General features: G+C 36.0%; 2 protein-coding genes across 4 annotated transcripts; both read left to right on the top strand.

The window, feature by feature from the left end:
• The first annotated feature begins 7828 nt into the window (after nucleotides 1–7828).
• Nucleotides 7829–13381, top strand: LOC131319804 (calcineurin B-like protein 4). Of its 3 annotated transcripts, none has more exons than XM_058350204.1 (9): nucleotides 7829–8002; nucleotides 11079–11223; nucleotides 11419–11501; nucleotides 11664–11723; nucleotides 11859–11967; nucleotides 12085–12137; nucleotides 12299–12379; nucleotides 12464–12576; nucleotides 12848–13381. In XM_058350204.1, exons 2-9 carry the CDS (start codon nucleotides 11145–11147, stop codon nucleotides 12909–12911), a joined length of 642 nt encoding a protein of 213 aa, XP_058206187.1. In that variant the 5' UTR covers nucleotides 7829–8002; nucleotides 11079–11144; the 3' UTR covers nucleotides 12912–13381. The 3 variants fall into 3 exon arrangements, with proteins under 3 accessions (XP_058206187.1, XP_058206188.1, XP_058206186.1); XM_058350205.1 differs by lacking the exon at nucleotides 7829–8002 and adding an exon at nucleotides 9551–9575; XM_058350203.1 differs by lacking the exon at nucleotides 7829–8002 and adding an exon at nucleotides 10181–10264.
• Nucleotides 13382–15248: 1867 nt separating this feature from the next.
• Nucleotides 15249–21018, top strand: LOC131319803 (uncharacterized). Its single transcript, XM_058350202.1, has 6 exons — nucleotides 15249–15602; nucleotides 16591–17104; nucleotides 17264–17455; nucleotides 18313–18342; nucleotides 18553–19665; nucleotides 20095–21018. Exons 2-6 carry the CDS (start codon nucleotides 16664–16666, stop codon nucleotides 20644–20646), a joined length of 2328 nt encoding a protein of 775 aa, XP_058206185.1. The 5' UTR covers nucleotides 15249–15602; nucleotides 16591–16663; the 3' UTR covers nucleotides 20647–21018.
• The last annotated feature ends 1394 nt before the right edge of the window (nucleotides 21019–22412 follow it).

Below are 22412 nucleotides of genomic sequence, written 5' to 3'. Positions count from 1 at the left end.
ATGTGGTTTATTTGACTTATTTTTAACGGAAAATCCAACGTCTTTATTAAAAGAACAACCTCATAATAATGTGTGTAGAACCCATATATACGTAAGAGATTGTATTTGATGTTCTGTAGTATCATTTTTATTATGCATCGGTGGACGAGAAAGTTTAATTTTAGTCATAACAGCGCAACCGTTTAAAAAAATACAAATGTCAGACTTCAACACTTTAATGATGTACCTAAAGGACAACCAAAGTCAGAGTACCAGCCCTCTCTCCCATTGCAGCAAAAAATTAAAATATACGGAACTCTCATTCTTAAGCTACGCCCATTGGGTTGACGTTAGCGGAACCGAAGGATAACAGCCACTCAACTTTAACTCCAAAATAAAGTACTGTAGCCAAGTCAATGCCACGGGCAATCCAAAACGTAAATTGCTTTTCCCTCCCCGAACCCACGCCAGTTTACCGGAAATACCCCACCCCCTCTAAATACCCCCGCCTTTTTAATTTCTTTCTTTATTTAATTATTTTTATTTTATTTATTTAATTTCTATAAATATACCCTTTCTATATTAAAAAATATAATTCAAAAATTAAGTGCTCCAATTTTTAATTCAGTTGAACCGGGGCGAAATCGTAATTTTTTTTATCATTTATTCTAAATGGTCATAATGAATTTTTTGCTCTAAAACCTTTCAACAAGCACCCTAAGACTCATTATTTAGTTTCAGGGTTCTCTTAGGATGTCCATGGAAAGGCCTTGGAACAAAAAATTTATTACAACCATTTAGAATGAAATGATCAGAAAAATAACATCTTTGCACCGGTTTAAATGGATTGAAAATTGAAAGACTTATTTTTTTTAATTATATTTTTTAAAATATATTTATATAGGAAAATCAAGGAAAAAAAAGTCGGATTAATTTTTAACTATATTTTGTAAAAATATATAAACGGTGTAAAAAATAAGTATTTCAATTTTCAATCCATTTGAACCGATACAAATATGTTATTTTTCTAATCATTTTATCCTAAATGGTCGTAACTAATTTTTGGCTCCAAGACCTCTCAATGGGCACCCTAAGAAAGCTTTAAAACTAAATAAAGAGTCTTACGGTGCTTGTTGAAAGGCCTTAGAGCCTAAAATTTACTACGACCATTTATAATAAAATGATCAAAAAAATAACATCTCTGTACCGGTTCAAAAGCATTGAAAATTGAAATACTTATTTTTTTAACTATATTTTTTAATATATATAGGAAAATCCAGGAAAAAAAAACAGTCGGATTAATTTTTAACTATATTTTTTAATATATAAACGGTGCAAAAAATAAGTATTTCAATTTTCAATCCGTTTGAAACAGTACAAAGATGTTATTTTTTTGATAATTTCATCCTAAATGGTCGTAATAAATTTTTTGCTCCAAAGCCTCTCAATGGGCACCCTAAGAAAGTTTTAAAACTAAATAAAGAGTCTTAGGGTGCTCGTTGAAAGGCCTTAGAGCCTAAAATTTACTACGACCATTTGTGATGAAATGATCAGAAAAATAACATCTTTGCACCGATACAAACGGATTGAAAATTGAAAGACTTATTTTTGTAACTATATATATAGGAAAATCCAGGGGAAAAAAGTCGGATTAATTTTTAACTATATTTTTTAATATATAAACGGTGTAAAAAAATAAGTATTTCAATTTTCAATCCGTTTGAACAGGTACAAAGATGTTATTTTTCTGATCATTTCATCCTAAATGGTCGTAGTAAATTGTTGGTTCTAAAGCCTTTCAACAAGCACTCTAAGACTCTTTATTTAGTTTTAGAGCTTTCTTAGGGTGGCCATTGAGAGGCTTTGGAGCTGAAAATTTGTTACGACCATTTAGGATGAAATGATCAGAAAAATAACATCTTTGTACCGGTTCAAACGGATTGAAAATTGAAATACTTATTTTTTTACACTGTTTATATATTAAAAATTATAGTTAAAAATTAATCCGACTTTTTTTTTCCTGTATATATATATATATATATATATATATATATATATATATATATTAAAAAATATAGTTAAAAAAATAAGTCTTTCAATTTTCAATCTGTTTGAACCGGTGCAAAGATGTTATTTTTCTGATCATTTCATCCTAAATGGTCATAATAAATTTTTTGCTTCAAGACCTTTCAATGGACATCCTAAGAGAATCCTGAAACTAAATAATGAGTTTTAGGGTGCTCGTTGAAAGAAAATAAATAAATAAAAGAATTAAAAATCAGAAAATAAAGAAAAAAAGAAAAAGAGAAAGATTAAAACCGGAAAGAAGGAAGGGGAGGTGTTGGGGTTAAAAAGGAAAAGAAATGTGTGGGGTCGGGGGGGGGGAACACCTCTCAATCAAAACCAATGGACATTTCAGGGGGCGTTCGGACAAATAAGCCAAAGTGGCTTATTTTTTGTCTTTATTCAAATTTTTTTCGTATTACTTGGCTTATACTCATTTTTTTGGAGATTATTGCATCTTCACGACGAGAGGAATCTAAAAAATATAAAATTTTGATCGAAATCCAATATTTTTTGAATAAAGACAAAAAAAATGGCTTATCGGCTTCTTCTTTTTTATGTGAATTTATTTGACTCATTTTTTTGCGAGAAAGTCAATAATTTTTTTTAGAAGGACAAGCCCTCAATAAAGGTGCAGTAGTCACATCTTTGGATAAGGTATTGAAAATGTGTAGTTTTGACAAGTCTCAAAATTGATTGAAAGGCATGTCCGAAAATGATTTGGGATATTTTCCCGGCATCTTGGTGGGACTTTGGGGGGCTGCTGTCCCAAGGGACAGCAGCGTACTGTCCCAGCCGAGGGGGCCTCGCTCCGGTCTCGTTTCGACGATCGGAAACGTTTATTTCGTAGAGCTCATTGAGTTAATTAAATACGTTAAAAATCAATTTGATCGGATATCATTAAGTACCTAATCGAAACCTTTTTGTCTTGAAAAGAATGGATCCGAAACACTGGATCAAATCTACCAGAACCCATTATTGACAAGTTATATGTGTTTCGATCAGGCACTTAGGCCCTGTTCCAGAAACCTTCTTAAAAAATAAGTAGCTTATTTCATATTTTTAAACTCAAAAATAATGTAAATGAAAAATAATTTTTAAATTTTTTTTGCACCGTATTAAAGTTCTTGATGAAATCTATTAAACAAAATCCATATTGGTAAGAAAATTATTTGCGTAAACACATTATTTTTGAGCTTGAATGCCTTTTTAAAAAATAAGTACTTATTTTACGTTCCGGAACGGAGCCTTAAAGATATCCGATCAAACTGATTTTTTGCATACTTGTTCAACTCGACGAGTTTTACGAAGTGAACGTTTCCGATCGTCGGAGCGAGACCGGAGCGGGACCCCCTCGGCCGGGACAGCACGCTGCTCTCCCTTGAAGGGACAGCAGCCCCCCAAGTCCATCTTGGTGGGGTTGTTTTGGAAAACCGTACGCTAGTGTTTCTTGATGATAATTTTTGCGTCTGTTTTAAGTTTGCACATGCTTTAACTAGTCTAGAACGACCAATCTCTATTATAAAATAGAAGGGTGTGAGCACAAATTGTTGGAACGGTTTAGATTCGTTTGATCCAAAGGTTGTAGTGCATTCTCTCACTTTTCAGTTAAGTGCCATGATTTTCACTTAAATCACACAACTGCCATCCCCTTCCAATCGGGATGCGTAGTGCCGTAGGCACGGGCTAACATTAGTTTTGGAAAATAGTACGCTAGTGTTTCTTGATGATAATTTTTGTGTCTGTTTTAAGTTTGCGCATGCTTTAACTAGTCTAGAACGACCAATTTCGTAGTCCATTAGCTGGGGCTCCAACTAAGTTTAGACCGAAGCTCTGCGTGGGCTAATCCCAAAAGAATCAATAACATCATGATTTTGAATCTAAAATTTAAGGAGGAAGCAAACTCCTGAATTATGGCATTGACCATCAGGTCCAGTATTGTACTATTGTTGCAGAGGCAGAGCAATTTATATAGATGCTGATTCCAGAGTACTCCGGAGTATTAGGCCCCGTTTCATATTCTTAAATAAGTATTTAAAAAATAAGGACTTATTTTCAAACTTAAAAATAATCGGTTTACGAAAATAATTTTTCAATATTTTTTGTAGGATTTGATAAATCTCATCGAAATCTATCAAATAATATCCACATTGCATTTATTTTTTAATTTTAATAAGCCTATTATTTTTAAATTTAAAAATTGTAAATAAATACTTTTTTTAAAAGTAATTTAGTCAAATTAAGGAGGGCCATCCCATTCCCACAAAAGTCTTGTTTGGGACCCAACTCAGATTCTTGAGAAGATGGGTTTGGCCTTTGGGTGGATGATTCCAAACACGTCATCATTTTGGGGTTTCAAAATTTCTCGACATGGTTTTTAATAAATTTTCTCTATCTCTCTCTACTTATTACTTTAAAATAATTCTCTTAAAACTCAAACCGAATAGGATCCCTTGGAGTATTATGTGGGTTCTTCCAAACTTTTTTTTTTCCTTTGTTTTTGTGTGTTTCGTTCGGTTTTTTTTTAGTTTGTGTTATGTTTTCTGAATTAATCATCCATCTCGACGAGATAAGTCTAAAGAGTAAAAAATTATGACTAAAAAGAAAAAAAAATCACTAAAGATCAAAAAAAATATCAAACAGCAGTTTTTTTTTGTCTAAAGTGTTGTCTTATATAATTTTTTTTAACATTGTTCATATTTTATACTTTTCTGAAATTAACTCTAAAAATAATGACAAAAAGCTGAACAAAAATTATAAAAAATAAAAAATACTGAAATAAATTCTAGATAAATAAGCTTACAAGAACGCAGTTAATGGCCCGTTTACTACTCTATACTCTCTTCTTCTTTTTTCAAAAAAAGGAGCAAAGTTCTTTGGCAATCCAATTACTTATCCGCCGTTTTTATGGCAAAACGAGTTTTAAATAAAATTTGAATAGCCGTATCACTATTTTGGACTGTTAGAATATTCGCCAACCGCCAGATATGTGATGATCATTTCGGATACGCTAATCTAATACTTATATTCGGTCAAACAAATGGGTCTGGATGACGGGTGGAAAAACAAAACTATATATATTAAGGCAACAAATTTGAAAGCAAAAATCCGTACAAATTTTTTATTCGTTATTTTTTACCGCTAGTTCATAATCTAAACGCAATCTCACATGATCTAAACACAGTCTTTAGTCTGCAAGTTTCTCCCGCGTCGTTGTCTCTTGATGTTATATGGTTTGATCAAATATAGAAAAACTGGGTAAAAAAAATTAGAAAATTTCCGAGGAAAAAGGCATGGATAAGAGCAAGGAAAATTAAGAGAAAAAAAAAGAAAGTCATCTTCACATGTTTTATTTTTTACCAATGAAAATGAAAATACATCACCATCAATCAATGTTTATAAGCGCTTTTAGTTGCACGTAACTACGTAAGTATCATGTGAGAGACATAATACTAGTAACAAAATAAAAAAAGTCAAAAGCGATGATGTCCGTATAGGCAAAAAATTGAAATTTATTTTTAATCAGAAATAGCATCCCTTCGGCCCAAAATGAATGATAATTTTTGAAACTCGTGTTATTTTTCATCGCTTATATCTTTCAATTTATAATGTTTTTCATGTGTTTGAAAATTTTGTATAATAGAACTAATCGAGAACTATCAAATAAGATTCATATTGCATATTTTTTGAGATTTATATTGAAAGATATAAGGAATTGAAATTGACACGGATACCAAAATTTGACATCCAATTTGGGACGGAGGGAGTATTTTATTTATTTTTAATAGCATGGTATAGAGAGAGTATTAATTTTATTAAATTTTTGATTTTGATCTGTATCAGTTCAAGTCTTCAAGAAGCCAGTATGGAAGTTGCATTCTAAAAAATCATCTAATAAGCGCTGATGAAACCAAACTTATGTAGATAGAATCAGTTGCCGGCTGGTAGATCGATCTAATTTTTTCTAATTAAAAGACTAGTTGAATTTATAAGTCAAGTCCTAATTGGGGTGTCGTTATTCATCCGAAAAAAGTCCTAATTGTGTGTTAAGTGAGGTATCCATCTTCGATTACTTGTAACAAACCTTGTTATAAAAAGATGATTATCTAGAAGAAAAGAAAATGCTTGGAAATTCAAGAAATCAACATTTTTTTAAAGTTTTTTTTAAAAAAAGAAGAAAGAAGTGACCTAATTAAAGCAACAACTAAAAAAAGTTAAAAGTAGGGGTGTACAAGGTCCGGATTGATCCGGTTCTCTAGAAAACCAGTAACCGGAACATTTCCAACGGTTCTAGGAAATTGGGAATGAGAACCTAACCAATATATGCGTGGAACCTAACCAGAACCAAACCGGAAAATCGGTCAGATTTTGGTTCGGTTTCGGTTATATCCAATTAGCATCCAAACACTTATTCACAAAATATAAACTCATAAAATAAAAAATTTAAAGCATCAAATAACTCATAAAATAATAATAGACATTTTATTAAGAATCAAAACCCAATATGGTTCACAAAATACTTGACACTTGACCGAAAAACATTAACGAAAACTACCAATAAAGTAGCCAAAATCACTTATGGAATAATTACAATTCAACGACAGAAAAACATTAATGACCCATTATATTTAGGACTAAAATTAAATCTATATCATAAACTATAAAAAGGACTAAAATTAAACCTATACTATAAATATAAAATATAGTAGTATGTCTTGAAGTAAAGAACATCAACTTCAATGCCCAAAACATCGCTTAAATTAGCAACATTAACTTCTTCCATGTTCAAAAAGTAGACCAATCTCTACACATATATTTATTTTTATATAATTATATATTAGTTCTAAACGGTTCGATTCGATTCTAACCACGGTTCTTTAATTGAGAACCAGTAACCGAACCAAAATTAACGGTTCTTATTTTTTGGAACCATAACCTGGCCGTAGAACCGCAGAACTAAACCAAATAGGACGGTTCGGACGGTTTTAAAAGTAATGTATGTAGCATTCATGTTATTCCTCATCCACTAATATAATTTGGGAACGCATATCTACGTTGGGAAAATAGAAATTTAAAACATGAGATCGGAACTCATAAATACAGCAATAAGTCTGACAATGTGTTTATTGATATTCGATCGACATTTGACAATGTGTTTATTGATATTCGATTGGCATTAGTTTTAGCATAAATCTTACTCGAAAGATTTGAACTTTTTACATTTCAGTTAAATTTTTTTTTTATATTTTTCTGATTCCTTTTGTTGAGATGAATGATTAATAAATTTTTTATTATTATAAACAAATGATAAAAATCATATTGCAAACAAATATATTTAAATTCCAAAGGGTTTAGTCAAGTGGGTATTGAAAAATTAATACTATTGTTTTCGATAAGGTCACCTGTTCGAATCTCGCAGAGACCAAACATTTCAAATCTTAAGGTAGCTAACTTTAGGAATCAAAATTAGTCGGGTGTGCAAATTGGCTTGATTATAAATAAAGGAAAACAAACATACAAATTAGTTGAGGCCAAATTCTATCAAATTTGAATCCAGGACTCGGCAATGTATGGCTGCGATGTATTTTTAATTTGAATCATTAATTGATGAGATTTGCGCCGCATTATAATTCTTGCAAGACGCTCCGCCTTCCTACAGGATCCCGGGGGTAATACGGATACGTGGGTACAGTCGTACAGACGTATGCCAAACCAAAAAGACTATTGCTGGAAGGATAGTTCACAGTCTGTATCTCTCTCTCTCTCTCTGTGTCTGTCTTCTGATAAACAATGCGCCAAAACGGTGAGAAGAAAGCGAAAGCTTATTAGAAAACAAAACAAGTATACAGTCAACAATAGTAATTAAGTAGAATTGCAAGTATATATAAAGAACCCACAAGAAAGCGAAGCAAAGATCAACAATCCCAGCCTTCCCCGGATCGCTCGCCGCACCGAAAAGGTCAGCTCTCTCTCTCTCTCTCTCTCTCTCTCTCTCTCTCTCTCTCTCTCTCTCTCTCTCTCTCTCTCTCTCTCTATATACTTTTCTGTGTATATCAATGAAGTGCGGTTTTTGTTCCAAATGCTTGCTTTACTTTCTTTACCCTTTTCTGGGTTTCAGTTTAGTTTCTTAATTCTTGTTCTCTGATGTGCATGGAAGCTCTGTTTCGTCGCTGAGAAAAAGCTCTCGCTATTAATGAACTGGAGATTTTTTATGGCTTGTGTTGTGTATTGTTCTAATAAATTGAGTTCTAATAATTCGAGATCCCTCTGTCGGCTGATCTTAAGGATTGTTGAGAGCATCTGAAAAAATACTTATTTTTTTAGGTTTCTGCATTTCCACCCCCCCCCCCCCCCCCCCCCCCTCTCTCTCTCTACACATTTTTAGGTTTCTGCATTTCCCCTCTCTCTCTCTCTCTCTCTCTCTCTCTCTCTCTCAAATGGGCGATTAAGTTTGCCAAATTTTTACCTCATTCAAGAATTACCTTTTGGAAAACAATTATGGGGACATAATTTTCTTTTGCAAAATAATTATCCTTTTTTCTTGTGTAAGACCAAATGATTAGTGCTTCGTTGATCCCCAGTTGTTGATCTAATTGTGTACTTTTTGTTTTCTAAAGAACAATGTCCCTCTTTAAAATTCTGAGAAGAAAAGTTTTGTGGTTTTATTGTTTTACCCTTTCGTTGTCGAATCAATAGCAATAAAATAAAATAATCTTTGTCCCCTTTCTTTCAGCCTCGATTCTCCTGTGTTTTTCTCGTTTACAATAGTTAGATGAATAGTTTTTTTTTATTTTTTATCACTAATGGTCCTTTTGAATCTTAATTAAAGCTAATGAGTGTATGAGATTGCCTAACAATCCATCTGCTTTTTCCTTTTAAGGTTTCTCCTTTGGTACTGTGTAAATGAATGAGATTTGATCCCAATTGGATTCACTAATTAATTAATTTATTTTCATTCTCAGAATTGCATATTCTTTTTTTTAATGCTCGAGTTACAGTCCCCCAGTTGTTTACATACTAATTTTTTAGGAGTTAGGAAAAGTCATACAAATTTTTTTTATTTGATAGGCTATAAATCGTGCATGGTTACGCAATCGCTAGCCAATATCATTGGATAAAATAATTGAGCAAAGTGTACAAGGATGTTAAAGATTTAACGTTGTTCGGCTAAAAAGCACATGTTCACGTACGAAGATCAAACGCAGATCCCATTATAGGTATAAGAGAATAAAATTAGCCGCCCGTGTCTTGTATAAAGTCTCACGCCAGTCTTGTCATTCACGCAATTCCCCCCTGCACTGCTCTCTGAGCCCTTTTGCCTGCTACCAGTTTCCCGAGGTGTTGGAAATCCAGACCACCTCAGAGGCTCAGAGCCGGAAAACCCTCCCTCATGTGTACTGAGGCTCATACGAAGAAGTGCGTCGGGTCTACATAATCGGGTTTCAGACAGGTTATAATCATAGTCCAGAGACCACTCACAAGCAGTCCTTGGAAACAAGGCTGGGTCTTAGGTGGTCATGACTTTTTAATAGGTAATTAGCCCACCAAAATGGACAGTACAAGTTGATTACGACTTCCACTTGTGTTTATTGTTTCTTCTTTTGTCTCTCATTTTTCCTTGTTTCTTTTTGTTCTCTCTCTCTCTCTCTCTCTCTCTCTATTGGGTTAATTCTGTATGCTTTATAAAAAAAGTTTGTTAAATATCTCTTGGAGGCGTAGAAGTCAGATGAAAACCGTTTTGATTTGTGTCAGTTGGCGAATTCCTCCTGTTTTTCATGTGAATGAGTAGGTTGTGTTGTTTCAGTCTTGGTCTCTAGTTGCTTTGGATAGCTTCTTGCTTCCTTAGCTAGCTTGTAACTGGTTGTTTGGTCTACCAAAAAGTCTTGATACACAACCATCCAAACACAACCCCTCACATGCATGTAGGATCCACACACTAGTGCGTGTGGGCCCCACATGTATGTGGGGTTGTGTTTTGTGTTGCTCTACAAGGGTATGCCATTGGTTCTGTTTCGGTTGTTTTTTCTTAATGGAAATTAACTTACCAAAAAAAGGGTTTGTTAAATTTTTCTCGAAACAGAAATATTAGTGTAGAACAAAGTCACAAACTATTCTCCACATATTTGTAATTGGAGAGAAATTGTGTACCTCTATGGGGAGCTGCACATATGTAAATCTGGCTAAGCCAGTTGCAGAAAAAATGCTTTTGTTTGGTTCAAAGGTACTACTTTGCAACAAGGGATAATGACAGTTTCTGAAATGCTTCATCAGATTGCTGTGTTTGTGGTGATAATGAAAGTCAAAGTCATCTATCAACTCATTCTTCTCATTGTATGCCTCAGGAATTGGATCTTTTGTATGACCTAACACTTGCAAGGGGGTGTGTTCAACTTTTGTTTCCTTGTCTTTTTTTGTACAAGAACAAGACCAATCCACCAATCAACTCATTGGAAATCGCTCTGCTTACTTAGACAGGAGCATATACGAGAATCTTGTTCTCTTTTCACCTTTGTAGTTCCTCCGGCCGCAGGTGTATTAGGTTTGCACCTGACGAGATTGCATGCCAAGGTCACACACACACTCATACTTACGTGCAGTTTGACCATTAAGATTTAGCTGTTCCTCTTTACGTCATGTTTAGATCATGGATTTGCGGAGGAATTTGGAAGTAGTAGGGAAACTAATGGGCGAAACAAACGCTTCTTCATTCCATTGTCTTCATGCCTTTTCAGATACCTTTACAGTCCTGCATAATCCGTCTACAAAGCTATTCCATGGCAATCTCAAATCTTGTTATTTTGATACTATTGTCTGATGTTCATTTAATAGTATTTGCAGATGTCCATTTTGCCCAATGTGATTTTTGAACTTTATCTGCACAAGAGCAACAGATTTGATTTCGTTTAGTTGACATCCTGTAATATAATCTTGAAATATTATGTGTCTGTTAATAAAATCAAATCACGAATAGAATGGTGCGTTTCCTAGAATTTTCATTTGTGTAAATACCTTTTCTTGTTGATTGGCATTGGCAGGTGGGTTTCTCACTATATGCATTAGCACGAAAGAAGAGCTTGTCAACAAAATCTCTACATGCTTTAATGGGCTGCTTATGCTCAAAGAACACTAGGTGGACACCCGGATACGAGGAGCCCACAGTTCTTGCGGCTGAAACACCTTGTGAGTATGCATTACTCACAAACATATTCTTTTCAAAGCGAAGGCGAATTGCTTGGATACCCATTTGCATAATTTTTGTTAAGAACAATGACGTTTTCTCTGCTATGTAGTCTTTGTTCAACTGATCTGAAATCGGATCGTAAGCTATCCAAAGTTCTGACGATCAAAACAATTTTATTTTCGTTCATATTGCAGTTACCGTGAGTGAAGTAGAGGCCTTGTATGAGCTATTTAAAAAATTGAGCAGTTCCATTATCAATGATGGGCTTATTCACAAGGTATGTCCATTATAGGCATGAGATTTCTGTTGGTTATTTCTATCAATCTATTTCTTTTACAAGTTTGATTTAACCAACTGAGATGAATAATTAGTCAATTTGTGATGTTTACAAATTATATTCATAAATTTTTTCTTTGCAACTTCGCAATTTTTTCATCAGGAAGAGTTCCAGCTCGCACTCTTCAGGAACAGAAATAAGAGGAATCTCTTTGCGGACAGGGTCTGTTTCGGCTCCTTCCATTTTTTCAATATTAAGTGAAAAGTTTACTGATGTACTGAATGTCATTCTGTTTGTCTACACTTGGATTATGTTTCCTATTTTGACTAGTATAGTCTCTATGTCTTGTGTATGCAGATATTTGATTTGTTTGATATCAAACGCAACGGGGTTATTGAGTTTGGAGAGTTTGTTCGTTCATTAGGTGTCTTTCATCCAAATGCATCAGTAGCTGACAAAACTACGTGTAAGGTTCCTTTATGTTATGGTTTCCTTTGATACTTCTTTCATGTGGGTTAACCCTGAAATTTGTTGCAAGAAAAGTCTTCCGTTTCTGTTCTAAATTAAGGATACTCATTTGCAGTTGCATTCCGATTGTACGATCTAAAGCACACTGGGTTTATTGAGCGAGATGAGGCAAGTATTGCGAACTGTATCTTCCTTGTTTCATTTCATTGCTTTACATCGCACAGTAATTCAGATATTCTTTCGTACATTTGAAGAGAGGGAGTTTGCACTTTTGCTAACTTAGGCGCCTTATCTTTATGTGATGCCAATAGTTGTGTGGTATGTGGCAGTTGAAGGAGATGGTGTTGGCACTCTTACATGAATCTGATATCGTTCTTTCGGATGACATTGTTGAATTGATTGTGGATAAGGTACCACTATAATTCTGCCTCGTTTCCCCCCTCCCCTTTCATGGTTTTTACACTGGATGATCCTAAGATGGTCTTTTGCCACAGACATTCAATGATGCAGATGCAAAAGGTGATGGGCAGATCGATCAAGAGGAGTGGAAAGAGTTTGTATCAAAGAATCCGTCTCTGATCAAGAACATGACTCTTCCGTATCTAAAGTGAGTAGCGATTTCATTGCTAGCTTATAATCAGTGAATTTCAACGATTTGGATTTGCTATTGTGATTCATTGCATTATCTTTTAAAAACTTGTTTTTGTTTACTCTCTGTCTCTAATTGGCCTCTTCCTCTTGATGTTTAAGCCAACTGTCAAGGTTTTTCCCCGACAAATGATCGTGTTGGGACTTTTGAATCAGTGGATCATGATTTACACCTGTCAGCAATATTGATTTCCCTTGTCATGCTTCGTTTTCATTTCGTTTTTTTCCAGGGACATAACTTTAGCATTTCCCAGCTTTGTGGTGAGCACTGAAGTTGAAGATTCAGATGTGTAGACAAATAAAAAACAGTCTATGAGTTGTTCAGATCCTTAGTTTCTCATGCGGTGGACATCTCGAGTTCGACTGGAGTGGTTCTTCTCTGGTTCTGATTGGCTATGAAGACACGAGAAAGAACTTTCCTCGATGACAGCTCAAAGCAGTGTCGTGAAGCCAGACTTATCTTTGCAGCTTCTACATGATGTTTGTTCTCCTCATGCAACAGCAAATATAAAGTTTTGTAAGTCCATGTCTGCGGTTTCAATCCGTTTTTGGAGTACTATAGGTTGTTTCGTTGGCTTCACCAGCAGTTTCTGAAATTAGAAAGTAAAATACGCCTATAATGAGACACGGATGTTCATGTTCTCGTTCTTTGATGTTACTGCACTTGATTTCCAACACATGATGTATAAAGTTTGGAGGAGTTGGAATTGATGCTTTCGGTATGCGTTGAGGACTCGTCAGAAATATTTCTGAGTTTCTTGATTGATCTAGTCTTTCGGATCTTTATGCAAACCTTCCTGCGCTTTGCTAGGCAAGGCTTACAAAGATAACGACCATATCACATTTTCTATATTGGTTACAATGAAATCAGCCGAGAACCTCACCAAAACTGGAGCTTGTGTTGTGAAGATAGAAAGTGAAAACCCCTCGGTGTTATGTGAACGCACGTATTTTCGGCTTGAAAAAAGGTTATTCCCGAGCCCACTTTAATCATCGGGACAATTCAATTTTTTATAAGTTATCCGCAGCATCAAGCATGTTGATCACATATCGTACGGTATGATTTCGGAACACATCCCAAAAAAAAAATAAAAAAAAGATTGAAATTGGTTTTGATCTACTGTTGAGATCTTTTTTTTTTTTCCCAAGATAAATGTGATTCAAACTCACATCAAATGATATCTTAATCAATTTTAAGTTTTCATGAGCTTGATGTTGTCAATAAGCATAAGGAAATGAACGGATCCATAATTGAGATGAACCTGGAAATAATCTTTTTTATTTGAGAAATTGTACAGTATTTCCAAGGATCGGAGAAGAGAGAGCTCGATCTATCATCTCATCATTGTAAATTTGTAATAGCCTTGGGAATCATTGTAATAGCCTTGAGATTGAGCTCCCGTCCAGTCTTACCTCCCCCTTTCAGTTTGGGCTATTTGTGGGTCTTTTTCGGGTTTGATCAGAATTATTCACTTTTTAGAGCTCGCAGAGAATATCAAAAATCATATTGATCGGGTACTGATTGATATGATTTGAAAAATGAATTAATCTTGTTAAAAAAAAATTACAACACTGAATTGCAATCCATTTGACATAATTTGGTCAATGATATATTGTTGGTGGGTCTCCTTCACCTGTGGTTGAAATTGGATCATCATGTTGATATTATGGAACACGTATCACCTGTGGTCCCCTTGCTAGCTTAGCCCATTCAAAATGTGCCAACACAGCAAATCCACATCTATATCTATATCTTACAAAAGCTATGATGATAAGAGGGAGAAATACGAAAGCTAGGGGGTGACTTCTAATAATAGGACTCGTGTACAAAAGATTGAGAGTATTCAATAACTCGCTTGACGTACTGTGATCGAAATTTGGCAACCTTTTTTCTTTGTGATCGAAACTTGGCATCGACTTATTATTCTGTGTCGATCGGTAAGACAAAATATATTTTCTTGTAATCTTTCCGTTGTTCTTTTTTTCTTTTTTCAGAGTAACTTTTACACTTCATTACCATCTTGTCGGTAACATTCTTCTCCTTTTTTTTGGGAGCAATATTTATTCATTTTTTCTTAATAAAACTTCATGCGATCACTTCTCACGATCTTAGCCACAAGTTTTTTTTTTTATTACTCAAATGTACGAGTCCAGCTTACGCACATTTCGATCGTAATTACATGTTCTTACTATACTGAATTAGTTCTAATCTTATTTTTATTTTTATTTTAGAAAGCGTGACTAATGTTGAGTTTAAGCAAGAGTTGTTATGAAACTGCAAATACATAAGAAATTGGTGATATAAAAAGATACATAAAAAAAAATTAACGAGTAGTAGATCACTACATAAGATAAAAGAATTTCCGGGTGGATTATCGAAAAAAAAAAACCTAAAAAGGAAAACTCCTCGAAGAAGAGTCAACAATAATTTTATATACCCATAAAAGATACTATCTCGAATGAAAAAACTAACGTTACAGATTCACAGAAAATCTGAGACGTTAATTTCTCCATTCGAAATATTTTCGAGATGCCTTTCATGATGGGTACCTAACATTGCGAGTCAAACCACTCAAACCAACCACTTTGCTCCAAAAACCCACGTGACAACCACATTTCACCGTGTTTCCTTTTTCTGTCAGTACTTTAAAAAACCAATATTCCGAAGTATCCAAAAAAAAAAAAACTGAGTACTTAAAAAAACCAATTTCCATTTCCTTTTCTGTCAGGCTTTTTTTCATAGTACTACGTAGTGTTGTCCCCTACCTATTTTTCTTCAATCCAAATCTCATTTTCCCCAAAAGTCGAAGTAGAATCATACGATCTCGACGTCTCCGAGCATCGATTCCCCGATACCCTTTTCCCACCCGAATCCCTCCGTTTCCCCACATACCGTCAAAATTTTCCATTCCCAAAATGGAATCTGTACGAAAAAATCGGATCCCTTTTCGCTTTCATGGCCGATCAAACCTTCCCCCTTCCCAGGTCCTTCGTCTTTACTTGTAAACACGCCTTTGTGCATGTGTATCTATTGCGTACTATATGGGCATATGTATTTTTTGTGTATGTATAATTGAATTCGGCTGGTTAATATATTCGTTGATTTGTTGCGGCTATCTGGTGCCTAATCGGATTGTTGTTTAAATGTTTGGCTATCAGGATTCGGTATCCTGTACCTTATCCGTGGAAATTCGTAGCTGGTAATGTGTTGTAATCAAATCATACATTAGCGAAAGGCTAATAATGGTATTAGGCTGAGTTAGTTTGCAAATCTAGGTTTTTATTTTGGGTTAGTTAAAACTTTATGGCTAAAATAACCTAACTTTGATTGCGCGTAAGTTGGTCCTGACACCCTAGTTTTTTTGGGGAAAAAAAAAAACTTTTTGGGATAAGGTGGGGTTTTTTCAGAAATGATTTAAGGGTGAATTTGATGCTGCCTATTGGAGTGCTTTAACTAATTAAGTTTTGTGTTCAATTTTTTTTTTTTTAACTCATTGTTCATTGAAATAAAGGGAGTGAGACTCCATTTGAATAGCTGTGGATTTCGATTGAAGGGATTCGACGTTCAACTTGAGGAGAAAGAAAGTGCTTTTTAATTTTATCTGTAGGTTGTGAAACTGGAATGAAAGATGGATTAGAGGTAGAAGAGATGCATCTTATTGGGATCCTTGAGTAACAACATTTCTTAGGATGGAGGTTTTTGATAACTCCTATAAATAGTCATTTCCAATCCAGGAAGATAAAGCTCTCAAACTCGATACCGGATTCCATGTGTATATTATATAACCTAACTTTAAGCTGTTGTTAAGGAACAATACGGGCAAATTGGTTGATTTGAATCCACAGCTATCCAAACGTAGAATGGGGTTTTGTGGATGGTCTAACAAGCATAGGCTTTGAGTAGTTATATTATGTTGGTCTCGTTTTTTTTAGTCCCAATTGATTAGTTATTAAGTTTCCCATTTTCTGGCAGATTCTTTTTTTGATAGGGGCTTCGTTTGCAAGGATGCGTGCGTAAATTGCTCAGTTTTGGCCACTTATTTCTAATGCAATCCACTGAGACAGACACAAGGAAGAACTTGAAGCGTTCGAGATCATTTGCCTGCGAGATGCCATTAACTGATACGACTGTTTCAAAAGCTCTCGATGATTGCATTCCTTTTCCTGTTGAAGAGATAGTGCAGTACCCGTTGCCCGGTTATGGTGCACCGACTTCCATCAGCTTCAGTCCTGATGATAGTCTGGTATCCTATTTGTTCAGTCCCGATTACAGTTTAAATAGGAAATTGTTCACATTTGATCTCAAGACATGTAAGCAAGAATTGTTTTTTAGTCCCCCGGATGGTGGGCTTGATGAGAGTAACATATCAGCTGAAGAGAAGTTGAGGAGGGAGAGGTTGAGGGAGCGTGGGCTGGGCGTAACCCGGTATGAATGGGTGAAGATGAGCTCAAAGAAGAAGACAGTCATGGTGCCGCTGCCTGCAGGGGTAAGTTTCTCTATCTCTGATCTGTCATTATTTTTAAGTATTATTCAATTATTATGATGATATGGCATTGTACTATCATCAATGACTTGGAGAAACCAAATATATTGGTTGTACGCTACTACATATATTAGTGTGAATTTGATATCGTTCATTTGACAGATTTATTTTCAAGATATGTCTTTACAACCAGAGCTTAAGCTTCCAAGCAAACCATGCTCTCCCATCATTGATCCCCATCTGTCACCAGATGGTACCATGCTTGCTTATGTGAGGGATTATGAGTTGCATGTGTTAAACCTCTTATGCAACGAGTCAAAACAGTTGACATTTGGTGCTGATGGCAATGTTCTGGTAAGCTTTAGTTTTACATTTCCATATATACTTGCTGGATTGCTTTCTTCCTGTTTGCATATCAGATACTATCAACAGCATTATAAAGTACAGATAGAGAACATGCCTTATGAGACTCTTTTAACAGATGCACATGTGTCAGTCTGTGAATCACTGAATGTTACAGTATGCCCATTTGTTTGTGTTCCTAGTATTTTAGTGCCTGAACAATTAGAAACATAATAGTTTATTTGTTGTATCTCTTCAATATAATGGTCTTTTTTCAGCCACCGTGTTTTTCTGAATATTTTGAAGTCGCAGGGTCTTAAGTAACCCAAATGAGAGTGGCAAAAAAGGGAATTAAATTTCTCATTTGAAATAAGATACTTCACAATCATTTTGATATTGTTCTTTTTTAAAACATGAACGACATGCGTGGTAAATCCATAGAGTTCTGATTAGCTTTTGAGGACCCACATTAAAAATTGGAACATGAAGACAAATCATTTCCAGTTCTGTTAGTTGATACTTTTCTTGGTTCCATTAGTTGTAGTTATTTCTTAGGAGTTGGAACTGAGAGAGTAATGGTGTATGGAAGTTTCGGCAGGATGATCAAAGGTTCCGATGAAAGATGATATTCAAGGAAAATAGATCCATTAGATGCTGACCTAGTCCTGAGTGAATGTTGTCAGCATTTGTTGAATGAGACATTGTGGAAAATGTTTCACCTGGCTTGGTGTTTCAAAAGTTAAATAACTTGGTCGAAGTTATTATGATATTCATATCCCGTGACGTGTTTGTTGGCATGTTTGTGGTGTTTGTGAGCTCTTTCATATTTCTCGCTGGATATGGCAATAATTTCTCGTTTTATATTTCAGACTCATGGTCTTGCTGAATACATAGCCCAGGTGCGATATTTACTCCCTCCTTTCCTCTTGTAACTTGTGGTTCCATTTTTTAACATCCTAAAAATGATGTACCTTGTTATTAAATAAAACTCTTCTCTTTTTAGAAGAAGAGTCCAAGAAAAATTCTGGAAAAAGAAAGAGAGCATTATAAAATTTACTGAGCACATGATTCCTTAATCAATACTTTATACATGTGTGTGCTGACTGTAGGAAGAAATGGATCGGAAGAATGGGTACTGGTGGTCTATGGACAGCAAATTTATAGCATTCACACAAGTTGATTCATCTGAGATACCTCTTTTTAGAATCATGCACCAGGGTAAAGGTATGGTTGGTCCAGACGCACAGGAAGACCATGCTTATCCCTTTGCTGGGGCTTCAAATGTCAAAGTCCGACTTGGCGTGATTTCTGCCAATGGAGGCCCTGTAACTTGGATGGATCTTCACTGTGGAGAAGAGAATCTTCCACATAACGATGAGGAATATTTAGCAAGAGTCAACTGGATGCATGAAAATATTCTCACTGCTCAGGTTTTGGACAGATTACATTCTAAACTAAAGATCCTCAAGTTTGATATCCAAACAGGTAAAAGAAAAGTTATAATGGTCGAAGAACTAGAAACATGGGTTAACCTGCACGACTGCTTCACTCCTTTAGACAAAGGGCTTACGAGATTGTTTTCTGGCGGGTTTATTTGGGCTAGTGAAAGAACAGGATTCAGACACCTTTATTTGCATGATACTGATGGTGCATGCGTGGGATCTATTACCGAAGGCGACTGGATGGTTGAGCAAATTTCTGGTGTAAATGAGGCTGCAGGACTTGTATATTTCACGGGAACTCTAGACGGATCTTTGGAGTCTCACCTTTATTGTGCTAATCTGTTCCCAGATGGGAGCTACCCGCTGCAGGCCCCACTAAGATTGACTCAGGGGAAAGGAAGACACGTGGTTGTGCTTGATCATCAGCTGCAGAGATTTGTTGATATTTACGATTCGCTAAATTCTGCACCTAGAATTTCACTTTGCTCGTTGCAAGATGGAAGCTTAATTGTGTCTCTATATGAACAGCCATTCCCAATTCCAAGATTCAAAAGTCTTCAACTTCAGCCCCCTGAGTTAATTCAAATACAAGCAAGTGATGATACGATTTTGTATGGGGCGATATACAAACCTGATGTGGAAAAGTTTGGACCTCCACCCTATAAAACCATGGTCAGTGTGTACGGTGGTCCCAGCGTGCAACTTGTAAGTGATTCTTGGATAAACACCGTTGACATGAGAGCTCAGTATCTCAGGAGCAAAGGCGTCTTAGTATGGAAGGTGATTAAATACTGAACATATATCTTAAAGTCTTGCTTTATTCTATTAAACTCTAGTTTAATGATCTTATAATTTGATTAGTACTTCTCTACCTTCAAGTTTCCTCCACGCACGCAACTTATCAAAGGCTGCAGATTTGGAGCCTCCATATATTTTCTGAATCTTCCCATTTGATTGGCTTGGGAACTTTAGTGTAATGCTATATTTGTGCTATTTGTTGCTTATTGCTGCTGGGCACTGTGAAATACTCTTAACTCCACTGTCTACTCCTTTGATGATGAACTGTTGAATTATGGAAATGTTGACGGTGGATCCTAAATTTAGTTTATCATTTTCCTCTTGTTCTCTACAAATATCTATGATTCGGCCTCTGCCTGCAACTTGGTTGGAAAACTGAAAGAGTCTTCATCCAAACTTTGCATTTTGCAGTTAGATAACAGAGGAACTGCTCGGCGCGGGCTCAAGTTTGAAAGTGCCCTGAAGTACAATGCCGGTCGCGTTGATGCTGAGGATCAACTGACCGGAGCTGAATGGCTCATCAAACAAGGGCTAGCAAAAGTGGGCCACATCGGTTTGTATGGATGGAGCTACGGCGGATACCTCTCTGCCATGACATTAGCACGATTTCCTGACATCTTCGCCTGTGCTGTTTCTGGTGCCCCTGTCACATCCTGGGATGGGTACGACACTTTTTACACAGAAAAGTACATGGGTTTACCCTCGGGAAATAAAGAAAGTTACAAGATAGCCTCAGTGATGCACCACGTGGACAATATCAAAGGCAAGTTGTTGATCGTGCACGGAATGATCGACGAGAATGTGCATTTTAGACACACAGCGAGGCTGGTGAATGCGTTAGTGGACGCCAGAAAGCCTTATGAATTGTTGATTTTTCCGGACGAGCGGCACATGCCTCGCCGGCTCCGCGACAGAATCTATATGGAAGAGAGAATATGGGACTTCATAGAGAAGAGCCTGTGAAATGGTCTCACGTTTCTGCTGTGTTTGCTTTCTCCTTGGAGGCTGGTTCCCTTGAGGCTGAGAGAAGAGCCTGTGAAATGGTCTCACGTTTCTGCTGTGTTTGTTTTCTCCTTGGAGGCTGAGAAGATCATTACAGCTCTCATTCTTTCGAGTGTTCAAATTTTATCGAAGTTTTTTTTCGTTTTTTCCCCCCCAGGTATTTTGCAATGAAAACTGGAAGTTCGTCGTTGTGACTCAGTTGAGTTCTGCTTGTCCTAAATGGCTTGAATCTCATTCTCTTGTTACTTGCTCTGAATTGTACAGAAAAGTAGTAATCGAGATGTACTTCTGATGCTATGTCCAGATTAACGACATTAGCTGTTCTTTTTCTAATGCCTTTAGTACTTCATCTGACTAAAGGATCTGAAGCATATATAATGAACTTCAATGTGTGCAAAAAAGCAGTGATTTTTGTGGATTGGGGATGCTGCCAAGTGGTCTTTGCCAAGCGCTATACCGTCCACAAGTGTTTTCAGCGGTCCGGATTAAAAACAAACTCTTCAAGGAAAGAGTTTATTCAAGGCCTTGGAAGAGTTTGTTTTCAATTCGGACTATTGATTGCAGAGATGGACGGTTTAGATGCGCTCAGCAGGGCGCTTGGCAGCATCCCGAGGTCCCTTTTTGCACTATCTTTTTACCGTCTCCACTCTTTTTTTTTCTTACTCCGGTAAACAAGTATGCTACATACAAAACAATAAACACAACCTTTCACATACATGTGAATAGTAAAAAGAAAAGAATACAAAAATAAATTCTCGTGCCAAAAAAATATACTCCTACAAGCTAACAGATATTTCCCGAATTACTCTTACCCGAAGTACCTGAAGAAGAATCAGTTTTCTTTTGTAGATTTTAGTTTCCACCGACTAAATTTACAGTGTTGGCCACCCTCCCCGTGAGTTTTCAAATTTTAGTTTCCACCGACTAAATTTACAGTGTTTGCCACTCTCCCCGTAAGCGAAAACTCGTGGGAAATACTTAGTTCGAAAGAGTTGTGAGATGGAGTTTGACTTGTGGTGCGGCCACGCGATTTAAGGTTGCATTGTTGAGATTGGTTTCAAATTATCGAAACAAAGTAAAAACATTACATTCATACAAAAGACACAATTTTATAGGCCTTGTTTGGATAAACCTTGCGGTTAACTTTTAAATTTAGTTTCCAAGTTTTGTATAGGCAATTCAGTCAATATTCTACGGATGGTTAGTGGGTCTTTTTTTTTTTCTTTTGACAGAAGATATTTTATTTATTTATAACAAGATGTTTGAGCCACGTTGCGAACATCTCAACTAATTTAGAGGCTCCGAAGTTAACAGTAGAAAAGCTTAAAGGCTTAATACATGTAGAAGGTCAAAAAAGATAACCTATTGAAAAGAAAGTTGATCCAAACAAGGCCATAAATAGGAGATGCTGCCCAGCATCGCTGCCAGTGCCGAGTGGCCGGGCCGCTCGGCCGCTCATCTCAGCATGGACGGTTTGGATCTAATTTGAATGGATAAAAATCCAAGATGTCCGTTACTCGGATGAAGATCCGAACCGTCGATTGTCAAGATGAATGACTGAATTGGCCACTCGGCACCGCTACCAAGCTGGCTACTTGACCTCATCCCCGGTTTGTGAAAGATGCTCTCAATTTCACATAAGTACCTTTTTTTGCATTGTCTTCGTCATCACTTTGCTTCTGTCTTCATTTTACAATTTGGTGACCCCAGACCTTACTAGATGAGCA

This window comes from Rhododendron vialii, chromosome 3a (assembly GCF_030253575.1).
Source record: "Rhododendron vialii isolate Sample 1 chromosome 3a, ASM3025357v1".
Lineage (NCBI taxonomy): Eukaryota > Viridiplantae > Streptophyta > Magnoliopsida > Ericales > Ericaceae > Rhododendron > Rhododendron vialii.
Note: the sequence above shows the minus strand (reverse complement) of the source record. Positions and strands in the feature narration are given on the sequence as shown.